The sequence below is a fragment of the Anomaloglossus baeobatrachus genome, chromosome 2, assembly GCF_048569485.1.
Source record: "Anomaloglossus baeobatrachus isolate aAnoBae1 chromosome 2, aAnoBae1.hap1, whole genome shotgun sequence".
Taxonomy (NCBI): Eukaryota; Metazoa; Chordata; class Amphibia; order Anura; family Aromobatidae; genus Anomaloglossus; species Anomaloglossus baeobatrachus.
The window spans coordinates 288,332,744-288,346,581 of NC_134354.1; the positions used below are offsets into that span (position 1 = coordinate 288,332,744).

Here is a 13,838-nt window from a genome sequence, read left to right on the forward strand (position 1 = left end):
GGCGGAGATGAGCGGGACGTAAACATCCCGCTTACCTCCTTCCTTCAGCATTGCCGGCGGCCGCAGGTAAGCTGCAGTTCATCGTTCCCGGGGTGTCACACGGAGCGATGTGTGCTGCCCGGGTACGATGAACAACAGGACGTGCGATTTTTAGAAAATGAGCGACGTGTCAGCGATGAACGAGAAGGTGAGTATTTCTGCTCGTTCATAGCTGTCACACGCTATGATATCACTAACGATGCTGGATGTGCGTTGTGACGACATGGACTCTCATGGGTTAAAGTTTCTTAAAATTCAGCTGGACAGGATGATAGATTGCTTATAGACGGGGGATAAGTCCCTCATTGTTTCTACAAGACTCTTGTTGACTCATGTAATTGTGTTGGCCACTGAAAGCCAGACGTATTGTTTCTCCATACTCTTTCAGTAACCATTGTAACGTAGTTGTGTATTGCTAATGTGATTACCTTAGTAGCCATTGTCGAGTCTGTGACTTGCAGACTTCATGAAAATATCCTCAGTCTTTCTGTAGACATCATTTGGATGAACATTGTCCATGAAGCTTGAGATTCATCCAATGGGAGAGGCGATCTTGTCCAACCAATCGATGAGGACGCAGTGTATCCAAGTGGAAGGCTGTGGCTATAAAAGGGATTTCTTTAAGCCACCAGGTTATTGATGGATGCTGATGGATCCAGTCTAAGCTCTTTGGAGCTGACTAGGGGATCAGGATATCTTATGGCTTCAATCTAGGGACTCCGGTTCCGGTTGGGGACAATATCCACAGTCTAGGGATTTCGACTCCGGCTGCCAGGATTGTAACATTATATCAGGACTACCTAAGGAGGACACTCAGGTTGGGACAATCCGGTCACCTGGCTACAGACTTTTCAGACCTCACACAGCTTCCTAAATCTGGCGCTATTCCTTTCTCAGTGGGTGCCCGCCGAAAGCGGGGTGCTGCTGGATTGGAGTAAGCGGCCCTGTAAGCTCTGAAGCATGGACATTCTAAATCCCTGGTGAGCCAGCGGAAGGCTGAGACTCTGTTGCCTGTTACATTTGTGTGTTTTGCTGGTTATGTGTTATGTGCCGTTAATATTTTGGGGATCCAATAAAGTCTAATTATTGTGGTTCCCTCACCCTGTGTTGTCTGAGTAGTGTAACGCCCACGGTTAAGGAGGTCGGCGTTCAGGTGGGATGAGCCCTGAGCCACGCTGTCTTTCTAAAGGCGGCGGGATTTAGTGGACAAGAGCACCCACTGAGCCCCGTGTCTCCACAATTGGTGGCAGCAGTGGGATACTACTCAGCCTGGTTTACCCAGGGGAGCTGCAGCGGACTGGTGTTTTCGGACACCGTCCAGGGCTCAACAACCAGGGAGGCACATAAGCATACCCAGCAGGCCATAGGGGAGGCATTCAGGTTTCGGATGCTGCTGCCATGTCCAACCCCACCAGCTCAGCCATGGGACAAGGACAAGAGAGGAGTTACGACCGCTGCAGTAAATGGATGCTACAGGATCTGTGCCAGAGGCGAAAGATTATCTACTGGAACGCTGAGACTCGGTCAGACTTGATCCAGAAATTAGTCCGTTGGGATGCCCAGCATGATGCAGAGGACGATGAGGATCCCGCCGATATTGACCCAGAGGATTTAAACTATGTGCCACATCATGGATCTAGTGACAATCGGGAATCAACTTTGTCCAAAATGGCCCAAGCCACAGCGTTGTTGGATGCATTGGGGCCTAGATCCTCAAGAGAAGAGAGGGCTTATGTTCTGGAATATGTTTATGGGATTCCAGCTGCAGTACTGCTAACACCAGCCGGTCGAGAAGGATGGTCCCGCTACCCAGCAGAAGCTGCGCCAAAACAAAGGACTACAAACAGGGCCTGTGACTCTCCCAATCTATGGCGCTGTTATACATGTGGGCGCCATGGACATATAGATAAAGATTGTCTCCAAAACCGAGGCCGCATGCTTGGAGCCCATCTACCAGCTCAGCCGGTCAAGGTCTGTGACATACAGAGTCAGGGACTACGAGACACTGGTTCCTCTATTACCCTGGTAAGCCCAGTTATTGTTTCCCCAGAAGACCCCGTACCAGATTCCCAATTATCCATCTCCCTGGCTGAGGGCCAGTGCTCAGACATTCCTCTGGCATGTGTGCAGTTGGACCTAAGGACCGATCAGGGAGAGGTCGAGGTGGAGCTTGTGGACAGCCTCCCCACACCTGGTATTTTGGGGACCAACCAGGAAGTGATCGATGTGGGAATTGTGAACAGCCTCCCCATACCTGTAATTGTGGAGACTGACCAGAGCAAGGCTGATGTGGAGCTTATGGACACCGTCCCCACACCAGTTATTTCGGGAAAGGACCAGGGAGAGGTTGATGTGAGACTTGTGAACAGCCTCCCCACACCTGTCATTGTGGAGACTAATCAGAGCAAAGCTGATGTGGAGCTTATGGACACCGTCCCCACACCAGTTACTTTGGGGTCTGACCAGGAAGAGGTCCATATGGAGTTTATGGACAGCCTCCCCACACTTGTTGTTTCGGGGACTAGCCAGGAGGAAATTGAAGTGGGGTTCATAGATGGCCCCACCAAGCCTGTTGTTTCGGATACCACTCAAAGGGAAGTGAAAGTGGGGCTTGGGGATTACCTGCTCACACCTGTCATTTTGGAGAATGACCTAGGACAAGGACTATCCAGTCAGTTTGAAGCAGCCATCACCCACTTCCAAGCCAAGCAGGACCCTGATGTGGATGTTTCTAACATCTTTTCCAAGGATAATTCACATTCCCAGTCTCCAGCATCGACTTCTGAGCCAAGAAACGTGAGTAAGCCTAACCACATCGTGACTATTGGCTGGGGGAAGATTGATAGTAAGAAATGTATGCAAGCCCAACTCATGGACCCCACCTTAGTGCTTGTCCGCAATATGGCTGCTCAACTTGGGGGAGGTAATCAGGGGGAGGTGTATAGATGCAAGCCTCTGATGCTGACCTCACCATTAAAAAGGACAATGCCGTCAAGAGGAGAAGGATGATCGGAAGCCTATCATGTCTGGCTAATATTAAGAAGGGGCAGGAATGTGACGACATGGACTCTCATGGGTTAAAGTTTCTTAAAATTCAGCCAGACAGGATGATAGATTGTTTATAGACAGGGGATAAGTCCCTCATTGTTTCTACAAGACTCTTGTTGACTCATGTAATTGTGTTGGCCACTGAAAGCCAGACGTATTGTTTCTCCAGACTCTTTCAGTAACCATTGTAACGTAGTTGTGTATTGCTAATGTGATTACCTTAGTAGCCATTGTCGAGTCTGTGACTTGCAGACTTCATGTAGATATCCTCAGTCTTTCTGTAGACATCATTTGGATGAACATTGTCCATGCAGCTTGAGATTCATCCAATGGGAGAGGCGATCTTGTCCAACCAATCGATGAGGACGCAATGTATCCAAGTGGAAGGCTGTGGCTATAAAAGGGATTTCTTTAAGCCACCAGGTTGTTGATGGATGCTGATGGATCCAGTCTAAGCTCTTTGGAGCTGACTAGAGGATCAGGATATCTTATGGCTTCAATCTAGGGACTCCGGTTCCGGTTGGAGACCATATCCACAGCCTAGGGATTTCGACTCCGGCTGCCAGAATTGTAACATTATATCAGGACTACCTAAGGAGGACACTCAGGTTGGGACAATCCGGTCACCTGGCTACAGACTTTTCAGACCTCACACAGCTTCCTAAATCTGGCGCTATTCCTTTCTCGGTGGGTGCCCGCCGAAAGCGGGGTGCTGCTGGATTGGAGTAAGCGGCCCTGGAAGCTCTGAAGCATGGACATTCTAAATCCCTGGTGAGCCAGCGGAAGGGTGAGACTCTGTTGCCTGTTACATTTGTGTGTTTTGCTGGTTATGTGTTATGTGCCGTTAATATTTTGGGGATCCAATAAAGTCTAATTATTGTGATTCCCTCACCCTGTGTTGTCTGAGTAGTGTTACGCCCACGGTTAAGGAGGCCGGCGTTCAGGTGGGATGAGCCCTGAGCAACGATGTCTTTCTAAAGGTGGCGGGTTTTAGTGGACAAGAGCACCCACTGAGCCCCGTGTCTCCACATGCATCACTTACGACGTGACCCTGCTGACATCTCATTAGATATATCGTAGCGTGTAAATCCCACTTAAAGCTGGAAAATCTAAAGGAATATGCACACAAGGGATTTTAAACTCAAGCAAAACCGCCATGTTTCTCAAGCAGAAGATGTTGAAAACCGTGGCATTTTTTTCCTGACACATCTTCTGTGTAGTTTTACAGTCGTTTCCTGGATATTTTTTCAATGGTTTTGACCATCTTTGGTTTTTCTTTTAGTGTTTTCCCATTGTTTTGTCACATATTTTTTACTGCACTTTTAAGAAAAAGTGATGGTAAACACAACAAAAGACGTCTGGGCATCTTCCGAGCCTTCCCATTGTAAAGTATAGAGCCTCTTCTGACTGGAAAACACCAGAAGTATGGAGCGGTCACTTCTTTTAACCACTGCGCGGTTTTAGGAACCTGAACTGGTTAAAAAAATGGTCAAAAGCCTGAACCTGTGCACAGCGGGTAGATGCAGATGGTCATTCATTTGCAATTTTTCATAGTGGTTTCCATGGTGGGATCTGCCCCCAAAAATGTTATTGCACCTTCCCTAAGTGGTGCGCACCCACAATTAGCACTAGTGAAATACAGCTTCTCTGATCACCAATCTGTAGAATAGGTCATTTCAATATTAGTTCAGGGGTATCTGATCATTTAGATCCCTGCCCATCAGCTATATGATGAGGCCGAAGCTTTATATGGAGAGCGCAACATCCTCTTCATTATCTATGGGATCCAGCTCTGCAAATACAGTGCTGGCCAAAAGTATTGGCACCCCTGCAATTCTGTCAGATAATACTCAGTTTCTTCTTGAAAATGATTGCAATCATAAATTCTTTGGTATTATTATCTTCATTTAATTTGTCTTCAATGAAAAAAAAAAAAATTGTCATAAAGCCAAATTGGATATAATTCCACACCAAACATAAAAAGGGGGTGGACAAAAGTTTTGGCACTGTTTGAAAAATCATGTGATGCTTCTCTAATTTGTAAATTAATAGCACCTGTAACTTACCTGTGGCACCTAACAGGTGTTGGCAATAACTAAATCACACTTGCAGCCAGTTGACATGGATTAAAGTTGACAACCTCTGTCCTGTGTCCTTGTGTGTACCACATTGAGCATGGAGAAAAGAAAGAAGACCAAAGAACTCTATGAGGACTTAAGAATCCAAATTGTGAGGAAGCATGAGCAATCTCAAGGCTACAAGTCCATCTCCAAAGACCTAAAAGTTCCTGTGTCTACGGTGCGCAGTGTCATCAAGACGTTTAAAGCAGATGGCACTGTGGTTAACCTCCCTAGATGTGGAAGGAAAAGAAAAATTGACGAGAGATTTCAACGCAAGATTGTGAGGATGGTGGATAAAGAACCTCGACTAACATCCAAACAATTCAAGCTGCCCTGAAGTCCGAGGGTACAACAGTGTCAACCCGTACTATCCATCGGCGTCTGAGTGAAAAGGGACTGTATGGTAGGATACCCAGGAAGACCCCCCTTCTTACCCCGAGACATAAAAAAGCCAGGCTGGAGTTTTCCAAAACTTACCTGAGAAAGCCTAAAACGTTTTGGAAGAATGTTCTCTGGTCAGATGAGACAAAAGTAGAGCTTTTTGGGAAAAGCCATCAACATAGAGTTTACAGGAAAAAAAGAGAGGCATTCAAAGAAAATAACACGGTCCCTACAGTCAAACATGGCGGAGGTTCCCTGATGTTTTGGGGTTGCTTTGCTGCCTCTGGCACTGGACTGCTTGACCGTGTGCATGGCATTATGAACTCTGAAGACTACCAACAAATTTTGCAGCATAATGTAGGGCCCAGTGTGAGAAAGCTGGGTCTTCCTCAGAGGTCATGGGTCTCCCAGCAGGACAATGACCCAAAACACACTTCAAAAAGCACTAGAAAATGGTTTGATAGAAAGCACTGGAGACAACTAAAGTGGCCAGCAATGAGTCCAGACCTGAATCCCATAGAACGCTTGTGGAGAGATCTCAAAATGGCAGTTTGGAGAAGGCACCCTTCAAATCTCAGGGACCTGGAGCAGTTTGTCAAAGACGATGGTCTAAAATTCCAGCAGAGCATTGTAAGAAGAAGAGCATTGATGGTTACCGGAAGAGGTTGTTCGCAGTTATTTTGGCTAAAGGTTGTGCAACCAAGTATTAGGCTAAGGGTGCCAATACTTTTGTCTGGCCCATTTTTGGAGTTTTGTGTGAAATGAACAATGATTTGATTTTTGCTTCATTCTCTTTTGTGTTTTTTCATTGCAAGCAAAATAAATGAAGATAATAATACCAAAGAATTTGTGATTGCAATAATTTTCAAGAAGAAACTGAGTATTATCTGACAGAATTGCAGGGGTGCCAATACTTTTGGCCAGCACTGTAAGAGCAATAAATAGGACTGAGCTGTAATACTGGATGCAGTCATGACTACATGTTATATGGTCGTGTTACACAATCTACAAGTGCACAAAGCTATTACACATTCACCAAGTGACAAGTAGGCCTGTGTACCCCCAAATGCCAGGGCTGAATTTTAGTCCCAGTTTGGCCCTGCAAGAGGGGGTGGGTGAGGATACAGTAAGTGAGGGCAGATGTGGTCATGCAACGGTATAGTGGACTGAGGGTTGCAGCAGGTTGTAGGCTTGTCGGAAAACCTGGGTTTTCAGGTTCCTTTTGAACGTTTCCAAGCTCGGTGAAAGTTTGATATGTTGGAGAAGACAGTTTCAGAGTATGGGGGATGCATGGGAGAAATCTTGTTTGCAATTTTTAGAAGAGGAGAAAAGCAGGGAGTAGAAAAGGCGATCTTGTGAGGATTGGAGGTTGTGTGCAGGTAGGTACTGGGAGACTAGCAGTATGGAGGAGACAGTTTGTGGATGGCTTTGCATGTCATGGTTAGGGTTTTGAACTGAAGTCTTTGGACAATAGGAAGCTAGTGAAGGAATTGGCAGAGGAGAGTCTGGGGCAGCATGGGGGGGGAGATGGATTAGTCATGCGGCAGAGTTGAGGATAGATTGTAGGGGTGCGAGAGTGTTATTGCATCATTTTGTTTGCACATCCATTAAAACGCATAAGTGAATCCCATTTTTTAAAAAACAGATGAAACTAGCAAATCTTGCAATTTTTATTCTCCACAGCTGGTCCGTGTTCAAAAAATGTGCATGTGAACTAATACATTGACTAATATTGGTCCATGAGCTTTCTATGTTTTATGTCCCAACTGTATGCAAAGAACTGAGCTCTGTTATGTTTTCCTGCATGGTTTTCGACACTGGATCTGTACACAATGCAGAGCAGGTTTGATGCATGTGAGAAATGAAAAGAAACACAAGACTTTACAAGCACATTGCCATCAAACACACTTGTTGAATAATTCACAAGTGATTAATATGCTTTTTTCACCTCTATGGTATAGGCTGAATTTACTCAGATGGCAATGTCTCTTTGTCTTCAATAGGTGACTGCTTTTGTTTTTTTTTAATGGTTAATGGCTACAAGATTATCTGTAATGACTGTATACACTGTGTGCACAATTATTAGGCAAGTGAGTATTTTGACCATATCATCATCCTTATGCATATTTTCCAACTCTAAACTGTATATACTTGAATGCTTATTATTTAGTGGTGGTCGGGCTTCCGCCTTCTTTAACTTGGCCATGTCTCTCAGCACTGTACTTCTAGACTTCCAGGGAGGTTTCAGTTCTGAAATATGACAGAACTTGGGGATAATGGGTTCCTGATTGCCTCACATTTCATTCTTCTCAATTTTTTGCCAGTTAATGTGAATTTCTTTTTCTCACCACTTTGACCTTGTTGACTATTTGCAACAAAACTTTTGACTATTCTGTTATTCCAACCCAAAATTTAAGCAATTCCAAGAATGCTGCTTCCCTCTGTAAGACTTTTAACAATTTGTTACTTTTCAGAGTTAATTACAGTATACCATAAAAGTGAGTACACCTCTCACTGTTGTAAATATTTTATTATATTTTCATGGGACAACACTGAAGATATGACTTTTTGATTACAATGTAAAGCAAGCAGTGTACAGGTTTACAGTGTAAATTTGGTTGATAACTTTTAATAATGAGATCCCTTTGCTGTGTGGTAAGCTGTTTATGGACTATGGCTTTTGCTGTAAAATTAAACTAAGAAAATGGCAGGAAAATCCTACTAGCATAGATACACTTTTTATGTAGTTAAATAAAATCTCTTTAAATGATGGCAGCTTTATATTGACTACTATTTAATATGAGTTTAAATGTGAATGGCTAATTTTAAATGACTTAATGACGAAATATATAATTAATGAAGGAAGGTTGAACTAGATTATTATTATTTATTATTATTATAGCGCCATTTATTCCATGGCGCTTTACAAGTGAAAGAGGGTATACGTAGAACAATCATTAACAGTACAAAACAGACTGGTATAGGAGGAGAGAAGACCCTGCCCACGAGGGCTCACAGTCTACAGGGAATGGGTGTTGGTATAATAGGTGAGGACAGAGCTGGTTGCGCAGTGGTGTACTGGACTGAGGGCTATTGTATGTTGTAGGCTTGTTGGAAGAGATGGGTCTTGAGGTGGACCTAGGTCTTTTTTCAACCTATGTAACTATGTAACGACATCTCCAATTATAACAGGGTGTTACCACCTATGACACAACATTGTTTTACGTTTACTCACCCCTAAAAAATATTTCAGTTAGTTTCCCAATCTCTCTTGGTATATTTTTATAGATAACAAAATACTACCATTTTAATAGGTATGTGTACACTTTTTATATCCACTGTAGCCATAAATGGATTTCTGTAAAAATTACTTTAATTTTGTTTTTGCGATGTGGTCAAAAATATCAATCATCCTGGGGAAAAAAAGCATGCAGACATAGTAGATAATAGAGATCTCCAATACATTGATTCAAACCCATGATCCCGGTATATTCTAGTTCATGCATGACAATATTTGAATAGCAAGTCAATAAACATTTATAATTAATTTGACCCCCTTTTTGTTACTCTTTTACAGGACTAAAAAACATATATAGAAAACAGAACTTTTGACCAAAAAATATTTTATGCCAATATTCATTGGAGATATTGTAAAATGAAATAGTGAAAAGCATTAAAATGTAATAAATATGTCATCGAAGCAACTTTTACTTTATTTACTGCAGAGCATGCTTTTTATAGTAAAAGTACATTATCCAGATTTTTCCATAAAGAATATCACGGTGCTAAAATTTTACATTCTATCAAATATTAGAGATGGACGAAATCAAAATAATGGAAACCTATAAGAATAAGGTACAAGGCCAAATGAACCAAAAAGTAAAATTATATAATTTTATTGAATTGTTTAAAAAATATATAAATATCTAAAACATCCATACAGAGGAAGCTACATGCGAAACGCGCTTCTGGTGCATTTTTCCTGACTGGTGAGTTCACTCCACATGGCACTTTAACTTGATGGGTTATTTATTAATCTTATTTTTCGTTATCGCCATCACCACTCCTAATCCTTTGACCCCATAGTATTACTGTATTTTTTGGATTATAAGGTGCACTTTTCCTTCCAAAAATTTGGGAGGAAAATGAGGAGTGTGTCTTATAATCCGTATATAGCTTACCAGGAGGTGGAGAATTGGCACTGTGCTGGCTGTCTGTGTGGGCGGCTGGCTGCTTGTGCGGGCGGCCAGCTGGCTGTCTGTTTGTCAGTGCGGCTGGCTGCCTGTGCGGGCAACTGGCTGTGCATGCTGTGGTAGGTGTGTGGAGCAGAGTGGTGCGGCGGGTGTCCCAGATGCTTCGCTTCGAATAATAGCGTGCAGAGTTAGTGCATGCGTAGATGGAGCTCTCAGCTCAAGATCTCATCTGAGCATGCGCCGTCTCCCGCACGTTGATCTCCCACCAGCGGACTTAATGAAAATGGTGCCCGGAGGTGGCGCATGTGCAGATGAGATCTCAGCTTGTCATTGAGCTGAGAGCTCTATCTGTGCACGCGCCGCTCCAGGCACCATTTCTTTGAAGCCCACACCGCCGACAAAGCATCTGGGACACCCGCTGCACTGGCCTTCTCCACACAGCCAGTACAGCCCCCACTGCTGCCAGCACAGATCCCATCACTGGCAGTATCATTGCCCTATTCCACCAATGCCCCTGCCTCCAGTGACTCCACTCCACCACCGCTGCCACCCCCCCTCCGGTAAGACACCACTGGAGTATAAAATGAACCCCATTATTTTTGTTACCTTTTTTTTTATCTCAATTTGGGGTGCGTTTTATAATCCGGTGCATCTTATAAAATGAAAAATACGGTACTTTTATATTTCTTTTGTGCATTTCTTTTGCCTCTCTTAAACATTCTTACACCTCTCTCTATTACTGTGTTGCTTGGTCACTAATATTTTTCATGCATTGTGAGTATCCGTTCGCAATACTATTACTTGATATACCCTTCATATTATTTTGTACATCTTTTGGAAATATTATTCTTCCAATTGCCAGTCTTGTATTTCTATATTGATACCTTTTGTATCTATGTTTTACCATAAAAAGTTGTCCTAAGACAATAGTAAGCGCTTGACCCAAAAGGCTAGCTTATAATTCTGCAGCTGGTTTTTAGGCAAAAACTGCCCCAAAAATTGCCTGGATAAATTTAGTAAATTAGAATTGAGATTTTTTCCATAAATGGAAAATCTCACAAACCAGCGCTGAAAAATAAGAGTAAGGATTATTTTAATATTTTATTACCACCAATACTCCTAATCCCTAACAATATAGACAAAATTCCTTTCTACAAATAGTAGGAGACAAAGGACAAAAATATACACATTGATGAGCACAATATAACTGTAAAAACGTGGGGCCCCGGCCGGTTGAAACCACGATTATTAATAAAGGTTACTGATGTTAATAGTCCGATTAAAAAAAGGGCGACTTTCTCAAAAATAAACAGTGAATAACTGCAGAAAGTTTTTCCAAAGAGGTACTACGACCGTACCAGCCCGTGTATAAGGGCAATCCTCCTGCTTACGGGTGCCTGCACCGAAGTTAATAATTTACTGTTTGTTAGATTGTCACTGAGAGCCACGCTGCACTCATTCACGATTTCTGGTTAGGGTTGAAGATACCGCGCTCCTGACAAGGAGTCTAGCGGTAAAAGGATCAGTGCACCGGGGGCCCGTTACAGGTCCCCAGTGTATGTTACCTGACACCGATGCTAACAGAGGGAGCTCCGTGAGATGTGGTCCTTGCGTGGAGTGATTTTTTCTCCTGTCTGGAGAGGAAAAAGTTGACGCTGAGTCGTAGTGTACAAAATCCTCAAATCCAGAGTACAGGATCCTCAAGGAAGGGGACCGGTAACGCCCCCGAAACGCGCGTCGGATCTTGCTCAGTCCAGTGCTGTGAAGTAGACGTAACTGTCTGTTTGCTCTCCACCGACTACGGAACCTGTCGGTTCACTGGCAGGTAAATGCCCAAGCAGGTGCACGGAGGAGCCTATAACCCAGGGCAGTACAGCCCTGCTTTAGTAATCTTTAATCGGCATCCTGTACTCTGGATTTGAGGATTTTGTACACTGCGACTCAGCATCAACTTTTTCCTCTCCAGACAGGAGAAAAAAATCACTCCACGCAAGGACCACATCTCACGGAGCTCCCTCTGTTAGCATCGGTGTCAGGTAACATACACTGGGGACCTGTAACGGGCCCCCGGTGCACTGATGCTTTTACCGCTAGACTCCTTGTCAGGAGCGCGGTATCTTCAACCCTAACCAGGGATCGTGAATGAGTGTAGCGTGGCTGTCAGTGACAATCTAACAAACAGTAAATTATTAACTTCGGTGCAGGCACCCGTAAGCAGGAGGATTGCCCTTATACACGGGCTGGTACGGTCGTAGTACCTCCTTGGAAAAACTTTCTGCAGTTATTCACTGTTTATTTTTGAGAAAGTCACCCTTTTTTTAATCGGACTATTAACATCAGTAACCTTTATTAATAATCGTGGTTGCCACCGGCCGGGGCCCCACGTTTTTACAGTTATATTGTGCTCATCAATGTGTATATTTTTGTCCTTTGTCTCCTACTATTTGTAGAAAGGAATTTTGTCTATATTGTTAGGGATTAGGAGTGTTGGTGGTAATAAAATATTAAAATAATCCTTACTCTTATTTTTCAGCGCTGGTTTGTGAGATTTTACATTTATGGAAAAAATCTCAATTCTAATTTACTATGTTTTACCATATATTTAAAACAAAATTGATTCAATAAAATTCTATATTTTACTTTTTGTTTCCTATGGCCTTGCATCTTATTTTTAGAGCTTTCCATTTAATATTGTGCTGATAGGTTCCTCATGCTTGGCTCTTTATACATTCATATGATTCTCTAAATAAAAACAATGCAACTTGAGCAGTTTTATCTTACATGTTATGGTATTTTTTTTATTTTTTAGGCAGTTCAATCTATAAATGGTCACCAGGGAATAAGTCCTGAGGAATTCACATCAATGTTGTTTGAAAAGATTGATGTCAATGGAGACGGTATGTTTGACTAACGTTCACCTGTTTTGCTTTCGTGTTTGGAAGAGTTAGTAGTAGAAATCATAGAAATCAGTTGATATGTTTGAGGCAAATTGATTTCACCTCAAATTTTACAAACACTTCAAGTTCGCCTAAATACTATTTTTCTGCAAATTCCCTTGTGCTATTTCAACAAAACGGCATCCGGCTGCCACTTTTCTGAATTTTTGAGAGCCATTAAAAAATACCTCTCTACTCTCCTGTTTCACTGCCACAGTCCATTCAACAATACTCCACTTGTGCTCCTCCATCATTTTTACTTAATGCATGTAGGATCAAAAGTGGGAAAGGTGAGCAGCAAGTTATTTTTTTCCACCCCAATAATAAGAAACAGTACCTCACAAGAGAATACAAGAAACTGGTTATATGATCGACATTTGCTTTTGTTACGCAGAACCAACAGGGAAATTAATGTTTTGCAAACTTACAGTGGCATGCAAAGGTTTGGGCATCCATGATCAAAATTACAGTTATTGTGAACAGATAAGCAACTTGAAGATGAAATGATCTATAAAAGGCGTAAAGTTAAAGATAACACTATTCCTTTGTATTTTAGGAAAAAAAAATTATATATATATATATATGTGTGTATATATATATATATATATATATATATATATACACTGTATATATACTGTATGTATATATATATATATATATATATATATATATATATATATATATTATTTTAATCCTTTAACATTTTGTAAATTACAAGAAGGAAAGTGGACCAATGCAAAAATGTGGGCACCCTTTCAGATTTGTGTGCTCAGATAGTTTGACCAACCTTTCAGACCTTGATTTGCCTGCTGGAGTTATGGCTTGTTCACTGTCATCAGTAGGAAAGACCAGGTGATGCAACTTTCAAATCCTTATAGAAAGCGAACATTCTCCAACCTTGTGCCACAAAACAGCAGCCATGGATTCTGCTAAGCAGCTGCCTAGCACTCTGAAAATGGTGGAGGCCCACAAAGCAGGAGAAGGCTATAAGAAGATAGCTAAGTGTTTTCAAGTTGCCCTTTCCTCAGTTTGAAATATAATTAAGAAATAACATTTAATAGGAACAGGGGAAGTCGAGATAAGGTCTGGAAGACGAAGCAACATTTCTGTGAGAGCTGCTC

General features: G+C 42.4%; 1 protein-coding gene across 1 annotated transcript in view; it reads left to right on the plus strand.

Annotated features, from left to right (window-relative positions):
* The window catches only part of GUCA1C (guanylate cyclase activator 1C), a 243,505-nt gene that overhangs the window by 209,739 nt on the left and 19,928 nt on the right, over positions 1 to 13,838 (plus strand). The window contains exon 3 of the mRNA XM_075333828.1: positions 12,591 to 12,678. Within this exon, the coding sequence (XP_075189943.1) occupies positions 12,591 to 12,678 (88 nt within the window). The remainder of the gene's footprint in view (positions 1 to 12,590; positions 12,679 to 13,838) is intronic.